General features: G+C 36.1%; 1 protein-coding gene across 1 annotated transcript in view; it reads left to right on the forward strand.

The window, feature by feature from the left end:
* Positions 1–607: 607 nt before the first annotated feature.
* Positions 608–21,548, forward strand: part of LOC586685 (nidogen-1) — a 34,668-nt gene continuing 13,727 nt past the window's right edge. Inside the window, exons 1-9 of the mRNA XM_786457.5 lie at positions 608–889; positions 6,151–6,236; positions 6,527–6,713; positions 11,779–11,990; positions 16,814–16,968; positions 18,022–18,165; positions 18,839–19,075; positions 19,887–20,096; positions 20,969–21,193. Coding sequence (XP_791550.3) covers positions 704–889; positions 6,151–6,236; positions 6,527–6,713; positions 11,779–11,990; positions 16,814–16,968; positions 18,022–18,165; positions 18,839–19,075; positions 19,887–20,096; positions 20,969–21,193 — 1,642 coding nt within the window. The 5' untranslated portion in view covers positions 608–703. The remainder of the gene's footprint in view (positions 890–6,150; positions 6,237–6,526; positions 6,714–11,778; positions 11,991–16,813; positions 16,969–18,021; positions 18,166–18,838; positions 19,076–19,886; positions 20,097–20,968; positions 21,194–21,548) is intronic.

Consider the following 21,548-nt stretch of genomic DNA (forward strand, 5'->3'; position numbering starts at 1 on the left):
AGACAGTTATATATGTTACGTACCTTGAAACGTTTTAATTTAACTATTAATGATCTTGTTATTGTTTATACTGGATACATATTAGGCCAATATTAAAATATTGTGCACCACTTTTTCATTCCAACCTAACATGTTAACAAACATATAATATTGAATAAATACAAAAACGGGCATATATAATTATTTTGGGACATAATTTTTTTAATCATATAATCATGCTTCAGAATTGTGCAATTATTTAACATTGGAAGAACGTTTATAGGTTTAAACTTTGTTTTAAATTCGCCATTGACTTAGAAAAGCATGAATTTTGTTTTTTATTACTACCAACTCAAAGAATTGTTAATTTTTATTTACGAAATGTTCAAATTGTAAAACCATTCGATAGCCATTTTCCCCATTTTGTTCGCCTCGGCTGCAAGAATGTTCTTGAATTAAATTGAAATCCCTCCCCCTCCCCCCTCCACCATCACTTTACCACCACCAATATCTCTCGCACCCCTCTCTAGCTCTTGCACCCCTCTCTTGCACCCCTCGCATTACATGTCTCTCCAGCTCACTGAGTGCTCCAGCTCTTTTCCGTCCGCTGCGTGCACGTTCGTACGAAGAGCTCTCAAGGCGAGCGAGAAACGCCTCGCGCTAGCTAGTGTAGCAGACGACGATTGCACTAACTGAGAAAGCCTCGACTTGACAGGCAGACATCATGAAGCTTCTCCTTGGAATATTCGCAGTTCTAATTGCTGTAGTGAATTGTTTGCCTCGGGATCAATTCTTCCCTTTTGGAGAAGGTACAACGGACAAGAAGCTGAACAGGAGAAGCAAGAAGCCTCTAACCCTATCGTTCAGAGAGCCTTTTACATTTTTGGGAGAGGAGCAATCCCTACTTTATGTAAGTTTATAGACCGAATTTTCCGTCTCTTTCGTTCGTTAGCCTCTTATTGGGGTAGGGTCGGCTCTCTCTTTAGAGACGGAAGCCGTTTATACACATGTCCTTGCTAACGCCACGGCCAGTTCTGGTCGTAGCGTTTTGCCCCCAAAATCCCCCAAAATGTCATTTTACCTCGAGCATGTTATATTGTAAATTAGGCCTAGGCTATAATAAATCAGTTCCACTTACCAACTTGACTGAAATAATCAGTTTAATAGTCCCTTTTTAGGAAATTATGGGTCAAAATCGAAATCCATTTTGAAAATCTTTTTCAACATGGATTCCGATTTTGACCCATAATTTCCTAAAAAGGGACTATTAAACTGATTATTTCAGTCAAGTTGGTAAGTGGAACTGATTTATTATAGCCTAGGCCTAATTTACAATATAACATGCTCGAGGTAAAATGACATTTTGGGGGATTTTGGGGGCAAAACGCTACGACCAGAACTGGCCGTGGCGTTAGCAAGGACATGTGTATAAACGGCTTCCGTCTCTAAAGAGAGAGCCGACCCTACCCCAATAAGAGGCTAACGAACGAAAGAGACGGAAAATTCGGTCTAGTAAGTTTACCGACTTGGTACAATAATATGCAACAATGCACTCATTGTGTATCACTTATTTTACAGGGGTTTATTGACTGGAACATGGAGTTCCTAACTCCATGACTGGAACAAGCACTGGTGAATGTTTGTGGGGTACGTGGTGTTATGCATTCACATGACATGGCCTATTTGACATAATGGTGTAATTTCAATGAAATATGATAGCCTGATTTTAAGCTTAGAAATGTTTGGATTTATTGGTGATTGTTTTTTACTCCACCACGAGTGTCAAGTCCTATTATTTGTGATTTATACTATATTCAGAAATATGATTAATCAAGTTACTGTGAAAGTGCGATGAAAAAGCACAAAATGTACCTAAGTAAAATAGTTCTTCTTTTATTATTTTTTACGGGAAGGCTTTTAATGAATATATTTAATTCATAGTCTTGAATAACCCATTGACCATTTACACCTTTGTACTAGCAGATATTCCAGGAAAGTTCTTTGATAATTGATTCATGACACTGTCATCATGGTCATGACCTTTGTTAAGCCTACTTTAAGTCAAGTATGAATCTTAGAAGTGGTTATTGACAGGGGACAGGTATGTTCAAGTCTCAAGATCAGGTTTAAAGGAAGGTCAGCGTCATTAATCATCTCTGACTCTTAGACATGTACACCTGTTTGATCATACTGTGTGATCAGAGCCAGAAGCGCAGGGATCCGGTAATTTTGTCTCAGATTCTGAAACAAAATCCTGGATTTAGCTCAAGCTGCAATGATAATTATAAACCTTTAGGTCAGTCAGGAACTCCATGACTTTTACAAGCCGATTGCCTGTCTGATTATCAAGATATTTATGATTGGAATAACAAATTTTGAAAACCGTTTGCCAAACAGTTTTCATAACACAACAGTCTATTGGGGAAAAGGAGTATGGTAAAACTGTTCACTCAAAGATTTTTTACTTTTTTGAGCCACTTCTTGATCATTTTGAAGCGCACTTTTTTTAGGGCTTCAATATTACACCATATCACAGACACTGATATCACGTAAGGCCATGCATCTCAGATTTTACATTATTAAACGATGCCTTTAACTCTGGCTCCAAACAGATGCTATATTGTTGATCACATCAGAGGTTTGTTAGGTTGTGTTGTCTCTCATTCTATCATATAGGTAAAGAAGTACATGTGTCTCCAACATTTGCCAAAAGAAGTATTAAACATTTGATATTTAATTATGTAAAATATATGTTGATGAATCAAGCTTTGCCAGGGATGCCTACAAGTATGCCACAACTCATTTCTAGATTTTGGGCCATTAGATTTATTGGCAACCAGAGAAAATAATGATGTGTGCATTTTGTGCATGGTTTTGTTTTTGCCACCTATAACTACATAATTATTACATTAAACATCTAGGCACACAGTGTTAGATTAGGAATAATATTTGGCTCTGACTTGGCAAAGTTTTAGCTTTCTCCTAACAAGATTATTTCATGAAATTGCAGGAAATCAGAGAGATATTCAAACATGAAAGTCAGTTTTTTGTTGAAGAACCCCTTATCCCAAAGGTTAATCCTGTGCCAAAGATCTCATTACTGGTAAGCGTTTCAATGGAACTTAGATGGCCTCTAATCTAATCCATTGTCTTGGATCGCTGCATCCTGATTGAAAGGAAGACTTTGAAAACTGAATTTAGAAAGACCTACACACACATGTACCGGTATGAGCTTCTTCTTTTTTCCTTTTACCGGGTAATCCTTGTTTAATATCCTGTAGGCTTCACTCATTGACTTATTTAGAATGTGTAAGTTCTTTAAATGCTAAAGGAATTAATGAATATTTTCATTTACAATTAGACCTGTATTTATGTGTTGATGTTAGGAAACATATAAATTATTCACCATTTGAAACAATACACATGTTGGAATCTATTCTTTCTACATGGGCATGTTACATACTTGAATTGACCTGATTTCCTTGGGGTCCTTAACTTCTTTCATTCTTTTGAATGTAATTGTTAATTGTTATCATAATCAAGTGATTTTTTTTTATTGGATAAACATGTGGCATGGTAGAGGAATATGCTCCATTCAGAACATATCCCTGCAGATTAAGATGAAGATATCTTTTCCCTGCTCTTCTATAGAGCTGTCTCTTTTAGGATAGAGGCGACTTAGGGCCAAATCTCCTTACCCACAGGAAGTGTATTGTCTGGTGTTAGTCACTAGATTACCCCCCTTCCAGCTCAATCTCTGATTGATTCAGGGGTGCACAATAAGGATGTACATCATGTACAGTGTTTGTGATAGTCACTTTTGTACCGCTATTGGTATCAAGGGAAGAGAGAAGAAAGGACATCCTCTGTCATTCTTGGGTCAGGTTTCAGGCATGAGAGCTCTGCTCTGACTGTATTGACATGTCCAATCAATAGTCCATGGCTTCACCTCTTTATAATCCCCATCAGTGCTGCCACAACTTGTTATCTTGAACTACATTACTCCTTTAAAAAGGTAAATGTAGTTTGACACTGGCTTGCTTTTTGACCCTGGAGCTTAGCTACATGTAGGCATATAGTCACCCTAACTTTAACGCCCTCTATTTTGTTAAGATTGTAGACCTGTAGACATGTCCATTTTAACTTGATATCTAGAGTTCCCCTGCATTTACGGTATAATTATTAAAACTATTATTTTGCATTATTTTTAATGCAGAGAAAGATAAATACAGTTAGATGAACCGTTTGGCTACCTTCATAATAGCAATTATTCTTATGTTTACAGAAACTCTTAAGTACCCCAGAGACTTCATGTACTAGTATTATTAGATTAAGGGCAAAACCTGGATATAAAAACATTACCGTAACTTGGCTCAGAAACAAACCCACTTACAAACATTTATCTGAATCAGTATGCTGGCAGGACATGCTCTGTGCCCTCCTTATCAACCTCAAATCCATGCAATATCTCTTGAATTCATATTGAATTTAATGGGGTCTTGTACCTCCTCTAGAATATGATACACCTTGGGGAGCAATTACACAGCAGGGAGTTAACAAGAAAATTGAGGCTGTGCAATATATCATTCAAGTATTGTATGTCAGCCCCACTTTGTCTCGGAGTGGAAGTTCTGGGCTAAACTTGTAGTTGAACTTGCTCCGGCAGGAATTCCATTAGACTAGTGAAGCTGAAATGAAAACAGGTTCGGTGTTCAGGAGGAAGGAGGTTTAATGCGTGGTTGCACCCTCTTCTCACATGAGATGTAAATGTGTGTAATTGGATATGAAATTACATAGATATAATTGCAGAACGATTTGTCTGAATCTGTGAAAAGATTTGTTCGCCGATTCAACTGCATTGTAGAACTTTTAAAACCATTGTTAGAACTTCTTTTCCCATACTGATACTAAGGGGTGCTGTGAGTTTCCGATTGAATGGTAGAATACAAATGCCAGTCAGTGTGTGTTGCAAAACACAGACACTGTGGAGCTTAGGTGGTTCTCAGTGTAGTTGGACTACAATAGAGAAGGAGTGGGTATTGTTGATCCATTCACTGTTTTTGTAGTATTGGATTGTAGGGACCGTTCCTTTCAAAGAGGCAGAAACCTTCACAGAATTGTCGGGAGCAGCGGCATATATATTGAAGTGGTTGCTGTAGTGTGGTGTAGCTACATGTACACCCCTTTGATGAGAGTGTAATGAGGGTGGGTGGTATCATCAATAGTTCACACTGGTGTGGATCAAGAGAATATTTCCTCAAATTAGGAGTTAAGTTGGGTTTAAAATGGCTTGAAAACTGCTAGATTGCTTATTTGTGTAAGTACGCTGACATACTAGATGCAGTAGATGAAGACATGGTTTTGGGTTGGAGGTAGTGAACTAAAGAAAAAACGTTTTGTAAAGTTTTGATGATCGTAAATCAAGCTTCATTGATCGTATTGTATATGATGAATGGTCAAGGCTAGAATTTTGACCGTTTTGATGAACCAGACTAAACTGATAGGTTCATGCAACTGTGCAACATATCTTTAATACTTTGACCCATTTTAATGTGAAATTACAAGAAAATCAAAAGGAAATTTACTTTTATATGGTCTTTAACAAACTTCCACTGTAGACTTGCTCATTTTTAACAAATAATAAGTTTCACCTGATTTTCACATTTTAATGTATCATGAGTTCATGGCAGCCTTATCCATTAAGTGTCTTCTCTGCTATCTGCTAAGTTAATATATTATATTGTGATGAGGAATATAAATTATTTTATTTTTAATGAAATTCCTGCAAATACCATCTTGTAAAGGCATTCTCTCATTACAATATACAGATGTGTGTAGCAAGTACAAGTTACAAGTCCTTTCAAAACTTTCACCATTTTAATTTGCTTATTTCTATCTTCTAATACCGGTAGTCGGTATTTTCTGATCTGTAATGGGTTTCAATTCTGAACATGTAAATCATATCATGATTTTGTCACAAACTGACAACCGATTCACAATCATGTCTTTTAATCATTACATAAATAAAAGTTAGTCAACTATTTTATTAGGCCCTTATCATAGCTGTTTTCATTATTTGTTTTATTTTTGTTGTTATTTTGTTTTGTTCTTATTTAGACATAAATCATAGTATATAAGTGTCTGTTTTTTATTTTTTCTCAATCTTTACAGATTGTTCGTGATGGATATGTAAGCTTTTCATCAGGAGCTCGTGGCAGTAAGATTGCACCTTTCCATACCAAGCTCAAGTTAATAAGGTAATTATGAATAATGAATTAATCTTCTTTTTCTTCTCTCCTCACAACCCAATACTGTTACTACTGAGGTTAGACTTGCATTAGCCACTGCTTGAAGCGTTACACAAAAGCTGAAGTAATGCCAAGTTCTAGCAGAATAATCGAGCTTTAGGAGTTTGTTGTTGTAAAAAATTCAAATTTCAGTTGGTAAATGGCATTTCAGCTCCTTGCAAAATGCAAATGAATATTCAATTTACTTTTTATGATATGCTTGATGAATTTTTTTTATTGCTTCTACCTTTCATTTGCAGAGGTCAAAGCTCTGTCTGGTATCGGACGACTGTATCTTCCAACGAAGAAGATGAGATCATTAATCTTATCCAGAGGAACTTCAGAAGCCGAGGGTCCACTGATTTCACCACCTTCAGTCCTTCCTCATTTGTTATCGTCACATGGGAGAACATGGCAGTCCGTAACAGCGATCATGAAGTGATTGGGGTAAGATTTAAGTAGATGCGTGGTTGGGATCGAAACCAAGAGAGATATTCTCTTGGGGGATGAGGCAATGTTAAAGAGCAGTTCTTTCAGACAAGCTTATTTTCCTTACTGTGCACACCTTCAGCAGGGACTGCTCCCTGCCTTCAGTATGTCCTCATTGAAATTGAAATTACGCATTTATTATCCATTCAGAAATTAGTTTTACACTGGTATTCACTGTAAGTTTACAGATCAATTTACAAAAAAGAATAATCATTTGTTATTGTCACATGGGAAAAATATGACAGTCTGCAAGAGCAATTGTGAAGTGATTGTGGTAAGATCTAGATGGATGTGTGGTGTTAGGAGTGAAACCTTACTAGATGGATCTCCATTCTCTAGGGGTAATGGAACAAGTAACGAGACAAGTGTACTTGTAGCTTGTTGCACATCTTCAGTCTGTCCTCTCATGTTGTCACATTGGAGAATATGGCAGTCCCTATAAACAGCAATCATGAAGTGATTTGGGTACTTTGACGTAGATGGGTATGTGTTTAGGAATGAAACCAAAAGAGATGTTCCCAAGGGGTAATGAGGTGATGGTACAAAGACAAAGTTTTTTTGTTTTTTAGCTTGCATCTTCCCACTCAAATGTATTTTCCCTGCACATATTTCGTCTGTCCTCCATGTTATTTTTGTATGGGACATCAGTCCTTACAGCGAGCATGGATTGATAGGGGTTGGGATCTAGATGGATGTGTGGTCAGGAATGAAACCAAAAGAGTAAGATCACTATTCTCTGGGGGGGGGGGGGGGGGGCAATGGCAGAGGTTAAGAGCAGTGTTTGTGACAAGTAGAGCTTGTTGTTCAAGCAGAGTGTTTTTTTTTCTTCTTTGCTATGAATCAGTGTGTCTGGGTTCGCACTGTTTGGAAATCTCCACTTGTTGATAAGCACCAAAGCATGATAGTGTGGTTGGTTTATATCTTCATCAGACTTTGTCAAACATGTTGTCAACTAGAGCAGGCAAAATCCACTATGCCTAGAATAAAAGCTCTATTTCTTTATTTATATGAGACATATAGCACCACAGATCTCAGAGAGCCAGAAGGGCATTAACTCAAATCCTTTACACGGAGTTAACCAACTTCTAGCTCTCAGCAGACGATAAAGATAACCTTCGTGTCAATTTTAATATAATCTTGATATCCATGTTTATAGACACTTCTTTAACAACTGCAGTGTGATTGAATGATGACAAGTTTCAGTTTAACGATACTCCCAGTTTCAGTTTAACGATACCCCAAGTTTCCCACTCCCTTTGAGCTTCTAACCCCAGTCATAACACAGTTCTAGTCTCCTTCCTCTGTTGCTTGTACTTTATGGTGACTTCATGCCCCAGACTCCATAAATTACAGTAACTTGTGGGTACCACATGGATGAAGTTCCTGTTTGATGACAAATGTTCTATTTATAACTTCCTTTACAAGGGAGAAATACCTCAAGTAATGGATTTCAGATGTACGATTTCTGTTACTTCTCATCTGTTCAAGTAGGCATGATCATAAATATTATTATTAAAGGTACAATGACATGGTCATAAAGATAGTGTAAATTTTTGGCTTACTGGTACGGTAGACCATAATAAGAAAATCCTCCCCTAAGAGTTTTCATTAAACAAACATCTTAGGTGCTTCTGTGCAATATGTGCATGTCCCAAATGACACAAGACTTTTATCTAGATCTCATCCATGAATGAAATCTCTTTTGAATTGACTACAACTAAGTGATACCAGAAAGCTCCATTATTCTATGGTCTTCAGATTTTGATTTTAAAAGGTTGATAAAAGACACATTGCACGATATGGGAAAATTAATTTCAGTATTCAATAAGAATTCTATCCATTCTGTATTACAAATGGTCCTGAAAGTACAGATATCATAATAATGACAACTTGCAAAGTTTAAAAAAAGAATTTGATACCTGTGTTTGCAACAACAACAAACAAAATCTTCTTGCTTACCATCACTTTTTCAACTGAATTTTACAATACATATATTTTCAGAAGTCAGATGGTACTGCTCGATCTATTCAAAGTCACTCCTTCTATATTTAGGTAGAAGTAATGCCTGGATTACGTTTGCCCCGGGCGCCGTATGATAAATTAGTCTACGGTTTTTCGTAGACATCGTAGGAGGCTACGGGGTACGATGTTTGTGTTTACATTAACTACGAGCATCGTGCCATATATTGTGTTGGCCCTCGGGGGCAGGCCAGGGCAAATCCGTACAGAGGCTGCTCGGAGATTGTACGGAAATCGTGCAATTTGAATGCAGTAGCCGTGCAGTCTCCGCAGCCTCCGCACGGAAATCGTACGGAGCCCGTGCAGCTTCCGTGCAAAGATGACTGCTCAATATCACGGATACTGCACGGGCAGCGAGCAGCAACCTTGCTATAGCTGTGCAATGGCCGTGCGAATGCCCAACGAGTCTACAATCTCTGCATGATTTTTTTTGCCCCCATGTTCACCGAAAAATCGTACGTTTGCTGCACAATCAGTGCGAGGCCTCCGGGCGATGCTACCTACGACATGTATATGGGCTACGGGCTTACGATTTTTTCAAATTTGTTTAACTTCTCGCGAAACAAAATTGTACAGGCTGCGGAGCCCGTGAATCCGTACAAAAATCTCACGGTCGCCTCCTGCTTCTGCACAGAGGTCGCACGGAAAAGGGGATACGGGCAGGATACGGCCTCCGTAGACTAATCTCAGGCCAAATGTAATCCAGGCATTAGTTTTATAATGGGGTATTTTTTCCTTTTGTTACTCAGCATGACATTTTTAACTAATCCATGAGTGGGGCATTGCTGTCAAATGTTACAAAATGGTTTGACTCTTGTTTTCAGCAAATATTGAATTTGTAAGTTGTTAGTAAACTGAAGCATACAATTTTGTGGAGAAGACACTACAGTAACTCAATCATGTGAATGATGTGATAATACTCAAATTGTAATTTCAACTCTTTTCTTGAATTTGTTACAAGTTCTTTCTTTGAGTTTTTTTCTGTTACTTTGTCAACAAAAGGCTCTTTGTGCTTTTGAGAGACATCTCAAATCTTGCATGAAATAGAAAGATTACAATGCAATTCATATTAATAAGCAACATAGAAATTGATTTCTTCAACAACAACACAAGATATCTGAAAACTGTATCAAAAGCTCCTTTGAAATTGGCTTGACAGGTAAATTGGTATAAATCCATTTCTGGTCTGATTCAATTTGTTCAAGTTTAGATTTTTGTTGTTGAGGGCTCCCCTTTGGTATGCAGTATCATTAGATGGAATGGTAACCAGATGTCGGAGTGTCAAAAGCCAGATGGAAATCAAATCTAGGGGTGTGTTTCCACTCAACTCTTAATCTGGTCTCCACAATTTTCAGTCACTACCGGTAGTTGTGCATGGATTTTGGTTTTCTTGTTTGTATTTGGTGAAATTTAGCCCAATACAGATATCTTTCAATGAAAAACCTCTTGCTAATGCTAGAAGTGATAGTTACCAGTATAGTCATATAGTGAATTTGTTATACAATAGGGGCTCATTTTGTTGAAATTTATTGGTTATAATGCATAGAAATTTTGTACTTAATTGGAGAAAAATTAATACGAGCTTGTGACTATAAGTTGGAGCAGCATGAAAACAAAACTGTGCACGAAATAATGATGACTTAAGTTTAAGATCAAGCAGAATATCTACCAGAACATAGCACCCTATTAAATTTGGTCTATATAACTCAGTAATATTGTTACAAAGTTAGTAATTACTACATCAAAATTGTGCCATGCTTTTGTGCTCCCATGGCTGCTCCACCATAGTGCAAACAGGGTACCATGATGTGGTGGGTTCATATTGATATGAATGTAACATGTATTTATAGTGTGAAGTTGTGAACATAAGTCATAAGGTCATATTGTGAAAGGATATAGGCTGTCAGCCTAATTAACAACAAATCAGGGAAAGCACCCACGTGTGGGCGTAGAAATTGTACAGAAATATTAGACCCATAGACCTAAGATGTATGGTAGACCTTTAAATGCTAATGTAGCAGCTGTATTAATAGTAGCAGTGTGTCTTTACTGTATGAAATGATACATAATCCTGTCCAACATACCCAAGAGATACAAACAACTTGCTTGCAGCATATTAGATAATTATACCAAAATGTATGCCCACTTTTTTTAATTTTTAATACAAATTACATCAGTATGTAGTACTGATATGCATCAGGGGAATATTTGTTTTTGTGGGTTTGTACCAACTGTTGAAGGCCGACAATCCTGATTAACTTGTTTTGGGTAGGAATATTAAGCTTTCCAAGTAGTGCTGGAAATTGCATTACTGTAAATAAGGATACCTGACAGCATTTCTTTTCAAATAAAAATATTGTCATATTGCCAGAGATGAGGATGAGATAATGTTAACTGCAGGGTGCTCATTGTAAGAGTGAGAATTGAAGCCAAATATGTTTCTTCTTCTTAATCTTTTCTATCCAGATCTCGTAAAGGTCAGCCAATTAAGTCTTATTATCTAATGTCCTTTTGAATTTTGAGCCTTTTTACTCTTGATTTATTTAATATTATCTGTATTATTCTTCCAAATCATTTTGCTGTCTTGTTTTTTTTTTTTTTTTGGTCATTGATTGTTGTTTTTGCATAAAAACAAACAAAGACAAAAGAAAGTGTGTTGCACTTTTATATGTTTATCATGCTAGATCAGTGTGGGAACTTTTAAAAATTATAGTAATTACTGAAGTTTATACAATATCTTAACAAATAAAGGCATAATCAACTTTGAAAGTATGAATCATAGTATAACTAGAACATAACTGAAAAAATATAATATATACTTTTCATAAATAGAACTTGCATTCTTTTCAAAAATTGATTATGGCTTTATATCAACTGAGAGTCAGAAAGGTATTGTATCATTTGACATAAACCTTTTTTGGCTCTCAGCAGACAAGTTCATATGAACTTTTTGACAAAATAAATAATTATCTATGCTTGTTGTACTCTCTCCTTGTACATACAGACTGTAACTTTCCAGCTCATCTTGGTAGCTGATGCGATGCATTCCTTTGCCTTCTTCCTCTATGATGAAAACAATGACTACCCTCGTCCTGATCGTATTGGTAGCAACATTGATGCTGGGTTTACCTCAGGAAAGGCTCATAATCAGTGGGAGTTTGAGATGGTCTATACCACGGAAGACAACAAGGCTGCTACTCTCTTTGAAGCCATGAGGTATATTATATATTATATAAACCAGTCATTCATTATCATTTTCCATAAACTTTATTACCTATACACCGATCAGTACTTTTTGTGCTCTTTTTACAACTTTGTATTGCTATTTTGGGGCAGAAGAAGAACATATTAAAAATGATATAAAATGGAGATCTACATGTAACTTTATTATGTAAATATTAATGCTAAAAAATTGCTATGGGTTTTTCTTTTTTCTTTATTATCTTATTTTGATGTGCAAATCTAAAAGGATTTCAGATTCTGATTGTAAATCCTTGCACTGGTTTTTGAGTGACGTACCCTTTAATATATGTCGGACCTATTGCATACCAGTGTATAATGACAGGAGGACATGACCAGTATCTATTGAGAGTTAGATAAATATAATGATAATGCCATCTGCTTGATATAGTATCTTGTACCTCCTTACTCTGGTCATATCATGCACATGTAATGCTCTTTCCAGATTGACCATTTGGCATGTTCTTCATTACATATTACCGGTAATAGAACTTGTTATACCGGCCTCCATCAATTACTAATCATAATTATAAAGAATATTCACATTGAATCATTGATGTAGGGCAAAGACCTAGAGGTTAGTTATTTCTGTGTAGTATCAGGGAGGTGTCTCATATCCCTTATAGTATGTATCTCTCTTGTCTTTAATAAAGAACCATGTATATTTAATTCACAGAGTCTTTTTTTAACATCTATTGATTAACAATTAATGTAATTATTGTCCTAGTGTTAGATTCTATTTCTTGTATCACAGTGCTGACAGTTTAGCACATACATGTATGAATGAATTTGTGGTTATGTGTTTTTGTGTTTTTTGTATTCCTTACTACATCTTCATTACCAAGCTAGACAGCCACAAATTGTCTTTGGTTTAATTTGATTAAAAGTTGGTTAGGTCTTGACCATGATTCCTTCTTTTTATCCTAGTTTTACAATTAAAAGGTCGAAAGCCTAAAAGAAAACATAGATTGTTTGCAGAGTAGTAAAAGTTTCAAAGGCCAGTACTATCATGCATGCCTAGCTCTTCTAGTTGTACTAATCAAATTGACAGAGCAGTGGTGCCCATAATGTTTGCTCGTTTACCAGTTAATCGCTGCAGCTTGTATAGAGTTTTTAGAATGACTCCAACAGACATGAAAAGAATGCAGCTGAACCGGGAGAGACCTTGTGTCAACTTGGAGGTCCTCATGTAAACTCTCATTTCCATATGCAGATTAGAGATGTCTTCTAATCTATTTGCTGAATTTCTTTTGGATTGCATCAACTATGAGCGCGTTTATCTAGGCTTGCCACTAGATATGTACATATCGTACCCCACTATCGAACCCCACTATCGTACCCCACTATACGATCGTGATTTGCGGGATGTCGCGTTTATCGACCCTTCACGATTCAAAATAAAGGCTTTGTGTCTGCCCAGCTGTTTTGACCCGGGAAGCAGACAGTTTCTCGGAGGTCAACTTCACACGTATGCTTGTACACAACACCTGGGTGGTCATATTTGTATGTGAGGTTCAAAACAGCTTTGCGTTTATCGATCTTTCAGAAACGTGATTCTGGCTGTATGTCACATTCAAAACGCACCTTTTTGCGTCTTTAGATATGCCCATATCTAAAGACGTTTGAAAAAGGCTTTGAGTTTATCTACTTCTAAATTTGCCTGAAAGACGTTTGAGAAACCTGATTCTAGCCGAAAATTTGCTAGATAAACGCAACCTATGTTGTTTAGCAGATATGTAGGTGGAATTGTGGATGCTGTAAAAACCAGACATTTTTGAATGCTTGAAATTTTTACAAATTTTCCAGGTGGAAGTGATTTGAAACAGTTTCATGTTTGTGCAAAGTCAAAGCAAAAGATTTTAGGAATAATGAGCACTGTTTACATTCCATGAGTTTCAGGTCAAAGTGGAAGCAGTGTACACATAGTATATAGTACCGTTGTTCCTCTCAAGTTTTCTTATACTTTAACAAATTGTGTTACTCTTTAATAGTCAGTACTTGCTGCCTGACTGCTTATTTAGAAAATCGTATTCCTCCTTTTCACCGTTATTCAAAACCCAAATTGAGTTGTTGTGCATCACGTCAGCAAGATATTTTGAAACTGTTTCAAAAAATTTGCTCAGGGATATGGATATGACCGATGATTGATGGAGGTGAACAAGGGTCATTTTGGTGCGGTGTTGAAGGGATAAGGGCAGGTTAATCTTATGAAGAGGTACTTCATATAGTAGGAGTTATTTTTAGCTTTTGTGGGTGTGCCTAGCTTGGACCTACAATAGCCTCTCTCATAGCTACATGTATAGTCCACGGTGCTAAGTAGGGAGAAAGTTTGTATGAACAGAGACATGCCATATATATGTCCTTGGTATAAAGTAAAGAAATGTGATGACTTGATGATAACATTATAGCGTCAAATTATCTTAAATAAAATATGTTTTGGGGGGTCAACAGTTCGGAGGTTATTAAAAAGTTAAAGGAAACTGTCTCTCAAATACTTTTCATTAAACAAATAAAAATACATTTGACTTTCTTCATTTAATTGAGATAATTCTGGAATTTTCTCATTATGAGACTAGAATTATGTTCCTCTTATTATAGATTTGATTTATAATGCTCAACCTAATGACAAATCCCTGCTATATTGATACCAGATTTGAAATGGGATTTGGAGTCTGTTATTTATAGCAAAATCAACTATGTATGTAGGAGCAGCCACTCCTACCTCCCTGTTTGGTGCCCCTTGGAAATTATCATCAGATTTCCTTTGCATTTTATCCAATGGTCATATTTAGTTGCAGGCCAGTAAAGCCTCTGATGGATATATAAGTGGTTGTATTATTACATAAATGCTTGGAAAGAAAGAACTTACCGGAAGAACCTTTAAATTACTTCACTAAAATTTCAGTTTCCCTCATGTGTTGTATTTCTTTTGTTTTCTACAAAGTACATGACCCGTTACATAAAGGAAATGCAAATAGACATTTTATCAATACAATTTTGATTTCTATTGCAGTATTTACTCTGTTGGTTTCCTGTCATTCATTTATTTTGCATCCCTAAAAGTCAAACTGTCAAATGCAAATAAAAAGTATGACTCACATTAGTGAGTGTGTATATTTTCAAAAAGAGAATAATTCAATATCATTTATAATCCTATTGACCCCTGGATTCTCTCATTCCCATAGGCTTTAATACATGAGTCACTAGATTCAAGCAGACAATGGGTTAAGAAGATGAGTACCTGGTATACAACGTTGTTCATCATTTTCACACGAACTTGTAAAATTGGACAAGACAGACATCTAGGATGATATTTATCAAAGTTCACAGTTTGATTTCCTGTTGTGCATTCAGTTGAATTGTTTGAGCAGGAAACCTCAGCATTGTCTCGTCTGTTTCCCAAAACAAAGTTTCTCATGCTACTCCCACCTAAATTTGAGGTTTCTGTATCCTGTAATTTTATTATTTACTGGAACATACTATATTTATAGGTCTGACTGACGGTATTTGCTGTTTACATGGATTATGTATCCTTCTGAAGCGTGGGAAACAACATGAAAGTTTCATTATAATAATGACAGCCTAAGACCTTGGAAAATAAAACTGTTATTTAAAATATCGTTTTAAATTTGTTTAACATGCTATAAACAATGGGTGATTTTTTTGTTTACTCCTTTCATTGATTTTGTTTTCTAGTTCCATTTGTCAATGCACTTAGATACAGGGCATTAAAGGTAAAGACCAGTTTTGGAAACGCCCCAATTTCAAAAAATGAAATGGAAGCTCTCATTACCAATCATGTGAAAGAATATGTTTTGACTAATACATGATGATAAAAAAATTTGCCGGGAAACCGCCTACTAATTCATATATTTGGTAAATTTGTTTCTCTCATGGTCTGTGAGAGATATAGGGTAGTCCCATATACATCTTTCTGTGTATAGTGCTTGTAACTTTACGAAAAATGGGCCAAATTTCTTATCATTTTGATGATTCCAGAACCTTGCAGATGCTAGATGCTAGATGATCAACCTTTTCTGATCGATTCCACAACGTTTCTTTCACAATGCAATAACAATAACCATAACTGGTCTTTACCTTTAACTTTCTATTGAGAACATATCAAATCAATGTACATACATTGTATATCGTCTCTATTTTCATGAAGTGACGGTAGTGAATGAAAATCGCATACAATTTGCGTGGAGATTTTCCTCACTACCGTCACTTTGTGAAAATAGAAACAATATGTACATATATATATATATATATATATACTTCTATTTTTTTTTTTTTTTTTATTATTATTATTATTATTCTGCTTGTAAATCCTTGCACTGGTTTTTGAGTGACGTACCCTTTAATATATTTCGGACCTATTGCATACCAGTGTATATGACAGGAGGACATGACCAGTATCTATTGAAGAGTAAGATAAATATAATGATAATGCCATCTGCTTGATAGTACCTTGTACCTCCTTACTCTGGTCATATATGTATCATGCACATGTAATGCTCTTTCCAGATTCGGCCATTTGGACTGTTCTTCCATTGGAACCTATTATACCTCCATCAAATACTATAATTTATAAAAACTATTCATATTGAATTATCGATGTAGGCCAAAGGCCTAGAGGTTAGTTACTTTGTATTACAGAGCCTCAACATTGGTTTGAATGGGATGTACCTTTAAATGAATAGACCAAGTTTCACCATGATAGTTATATATTAATGGTTTCTACCAAACTTTCCCTTGATATACAGAATTTTTTTTTGCATTGCCTATCCTCCTTACAGGGACTCCAACGTTGGTATGAATGGGATGTGGGCATACAAGATTGATGGGCGTATGGACGGTAACATCATCCCTGCAGTGGCCTACGTACCTGTCGAAAGCCTTCCCCAGAATGACGAACCCCCACAGGATGCAGTCAACATCCAACTAGATAATAGTTAGTTCATATTTCTGTTTCCAACCATAAATTAGCTTCCATAGATATAGTTGTGATTGTAGTCAAATATGCATATTTTCTTCATACTTGATGTCCCTAAATAATGTATGATGGAGTGACCTGTGTTTCTATTTTTTCTTCAGTGTACTGCATGGCCATCGAATTATTAGATCACACACAGTTATCATAGATTGATATGAAACCTGTACTTTCCGAAGAGGTGTGTTATTTTTTCCCCAGTATATTCACTCTGTATGTATGGAATAGGTTTACTCGATCATAACAATCTCTAAAAGATAGTATAGGAAGTGGTCTGTAATTTAATTACCTCACGGAGACAGCTTCTCAAAATGATATTACATCCTATAAGTTAGTAATTGGTTTCCTTTTCTTGTCTATATTAAAATGTAATTTCACATTTTGTTTGTGAACTCTTGCCAAGTGAGGCACCCTACAAGCATCTTTTCACCCCTTGTTTTATTTGAAGAAATGAAACATGAAAACATTTTGGTGCAGCAATGCAGTGTCATAAATTTAATGAAGCAAAATTGCTGATTCATAGACATCTGTACAGCTGACAAACATATGCTCTGTAAAACAAAAAGCCCCTTCTAATATTTTCTCATATTGTTATGTTATCTTTATTGTTGAATAGGAAAAAGAAAATTATGTCCTAGAATTTGATTACATGTTGATCTTTTATACAATGTTTCATCCCCAGAATAATATTTTGCTTTGAGATGAATGCAGAGAGTCCTCTTATTAAAATTTGTATGAATTATATATCCAAATTGTTTGGAATATCAGCATAATGCCCCACCACTCTACCCATCAGTAAAATAAATGATAATACAATAAAAGACAAACAATAACAAAAAAAACAGAGGAAAAAAAGTTTGTGAATATTGAGAGAAAATGTTTCCACTTTTTATATCTATGCTACCATTATTAAAGCAATTGATTATTTTATTTTTTGTTATTACCAAACAAACTTAGGCATTTATTATGTGAAGAAATTAAATGTTTGATTTCTAATCTTTGTTTATTGTGCAGCATTTGATGTTGTTCTAGACTTTGAGAACCAGTGTACTAGAGAGACATGCAGTGTGGATGGACGTTGTGTACCTTACCCTACTGGTCATTGCTGTGCATGCAATGAGGGCTTCATGGGCAACGGTATCCACTGTTTGTCCATCAGTAAGTACAGACATTCAGTCATCATGGATTTTACGAATACGCTACAACTTTATTATTCATTTTTAATCCATTGTCCAATTGCCTAGTTTACATTATATTTAGTTTGTGATTTCAACATCAAGAGATTTCATTGTTGCTATTACTTGGTTTATTGTACATGAACAACTAGGATTAAAACCATTTTTCATTGCTTTGTAGCACAAACTAATACTGACCAATATTTTAATGAATCAATATTAAGACCTACATGAATATTGGCAAAAGCTGATATATTTGTGGCTCATGTGTGATGTATCATAAATTTCACCATAACATTTGTCCCTGATATTGTAAGAGAGATTCAAATTGTGGTTTTAATCAGTAAAGCCTCCTAATATATTGATGATTCATGAAGAAAGAGGCATGAGCTTCAAGCAAAAAGTGGAAAAGTGTCATTAGGGAGATCACATCTGGGGAGAAAATTTCAACAGTAACTATCTTGAATCAGTGGAATAGCTTTATCTCATTAAGTATTAATAACAATGTATTCAAATACAGAATCTGATCTCTAATTTTCAGTGATCTTTGTCATGTTTTTTATGCTCAGAATTCAGAACAACTGCAATCAATGACACTAGACCATGCATGTTTAAACCCTATCCGTATTAACCTATGATGTGTGTGTGCTTTTCAGACGACAATGGACGTATGAATGGTCGTGTGAACGGGACAATCAATGGAGTGACCATTCCCGACGAGGTCTATCTCCATACCTTCATCATGGGAGGAGGTGGACGCACCTTCACAGCCATCAGTCCCGTACCCTCATCCATAGCTTACTCCATGCAGATCCTTCTGCCCATCGGTGAGCTCATGGGCTGGATGTTTGCAGAACCAGCTGCTAAGGGCATCAATGGCTTCATGCAAACAGGTGAGAATTACTTGAAGGTTTCCATCCAAATATGGCTAAGTAAGCATTCTTTGATGACAAAAAATAGATTTGTTGGATCAACAGTTGAAAGGTTATTTAGGTCAAGGCTTCACACCAAGTTTAGGGGAAGGGGTTCAAAATTTAACTTTTAAGAGACTATGCATTAGCGTCATGTTTCAAAATGGTAATGGTACAGACATAGATTTTGGTCACCCATGTGTCTCTGGCACCTTTTAGCATAGAGCCCTGTATAGGGTGAAGAATTTGGTACCAGTAAATTAGACCTGTTCAGACATAATACAAAGCAAAACAAAACAAAACAAATCACTGCAGCAAAACTAAGCATGTAAATGAATGATAAGAAGCAATGTTTTGAGAGTAAAAAAATAATTCTGTGCGCAACAGTGCCTCCTAGGTGTACTCCCAGATCTGTATGTTGCAAGATGAAGAAACGTGAAGTGCACTATGTTTATCTTATTATATTTTGATACAACAGTACTTTAAGGTGGTGTACCCTCTTATTTCTGAACCACAGGAAGATGTTTCAACTAACTTAATTAAGCTCTCTAGAAATATGGACTTCTATGTAAACCCACTTGTTATTCTTGTCATTCATTATCTTCTTGACTTCTTTTCCATCTATGTATTCCTCATTTATGGCTGTTTCTATACACTCGATTATTAACCAATTGCCTCCAGAAACTGACTAATTTTTCTTGTATTAATATTCATAAATAAATAAGCCTACATGAATGAGAAAACTACAGTCAACGATTTAATCACCTCATAATGTCTTGTCAAAATCATACAGGTGGAGACCTACTTTACTCTGCCAACATCAGATTTGAAAATGGAGACGAGGTGAGCATCATCCAGAGGTATACCGGTGTGGATGAGAGTGAGGAAGGTGGTGGTGTTATCGGAGGCTACGTCACCATCGATGGAAACGTACCAAACCTTTCACCGGGTACATCCGTCTCCGTAGATAGGCACTCTGAGGTCTACACCAAATACAGACCAGGTACAACAGCTAGTCGCAAATTATAACCAGTTGTCTGTGGGAACTGGGGTAGTTCTTTTATTAGCACTTTGGTTGCTTTCTTTGCCTCTGCTGGTCATTGCCTCATGTGCATATTGTATTTATAGACAATACACACCAGCTGATGGAAGAATTGCTTTTTGTAACACAATGGCTTTGCAAATTTACCCATTTCCATTGTTGATTAGCTCCAGAATGATCCTTTCAACAGGTATAGATTAATCTTACACTGGAAACAGTTAAATTAACTTTCATCCTTAAAGTACATTTATCCCATGATATCTCACAGGGAGATTATTTATGTGTGGCATATGAAGAGTTGAGCCTATGAGAATAAGATAATTCAGTAGTTGTGGGGTTAAGTTTATTGGTGGATGGAGGATTAAAAGGATATTGAGGTATTGAATCTAGCATGTATAGAATCTCTGCAATGAGCAATGGAGTATGATCAAAATTTATCATCTGATATAGCTTTCTGCATGTTAAGTTCATGATGATGATAATTGATGTTAAGATATTGGTCAGGGGTCACATCTGAAAATTCTTGTTGACATTTGATAAATAAGAGATATATTGATATTGAGAGGAAAATGAAGAGCAAACTTATTTGAAGAAAAATGTAACAGTTTGTTAACTGTTCACTTTTTTGCATGAGTCATTCTGATCAAGAATATTATCCATCATCAAGGGTGTATTCACAAATTACCACCTCCATACCGGTAGTCGTTATTTTAGTGCTGACCCTTTTACTTAGTTAATGAATATATATACATACCTAGTTTCTTATTAACTCCGTAATGTAAAAAATTTCAATAACATTGTAAATTCTTCATTTTCCTGTTTGTTGAACACAGGATATGTGTATTCCTCTGAGCAGCGCAGCCTGGATGCTGACGGTCAGACCATCAGGTTCTCCATCGAGCAGACCATTACCTACCAGGAGTGTGAGGCTGATGATATCAACACTGATGCATCCCTGACAGCCATGAGGATGAACACCACCTATGCCTACTCCATCTTTGAGCCTCAGGGAGATATCCTTCGATACGCCATGATCACCAACGTAGGACCTGATATCGGTAACTATTTCACTGTGACTGCATCTGCGTAGCAAGGATTCATTCCCTGCATCAGTTAACATGTCTTCTTATACTCGATCTAGGAACTTTGATCACTTATATCAGGGCCTTTGTGTAGATGTCATTTGCCGGATCAATTTTATTGATTGGACCCCCAGTTTTAGTTTTAAGCTGTAACTTAATTGGATCAATTTCTTTTAATCTATCCATTTTGATTAATTACTTGTGCAATTACCCAATGAAGAGCATATTAGATTTCTAGATGGAACAATCAAATAACATGAGTTTTTTTCAGTCTTCCTTCTGTTTTGATAAAATCAATAGTAGTTAAGGTAATTGTTTTAAGCAAAGTGCT

The sequence above is a fragment of the Strongylocentrotus purpuratus genome, unplaced genomic scaffold (assembly GCF_000002235.5).
Source record: "Strongylocentrotus purpuratus isolate Spur 01 unplaced genomic scaffold, Spur_5.0 spur5_scaffold_5, whole genome shotgun sequence".
Lineage (NCBI taxonomy): Eukaryota > Metazoa > Echinodermata > Echinoidea > Camarodonta > Strongylocentrotidae > Strongylocentrotus > Strongylocentrotus purpuratus.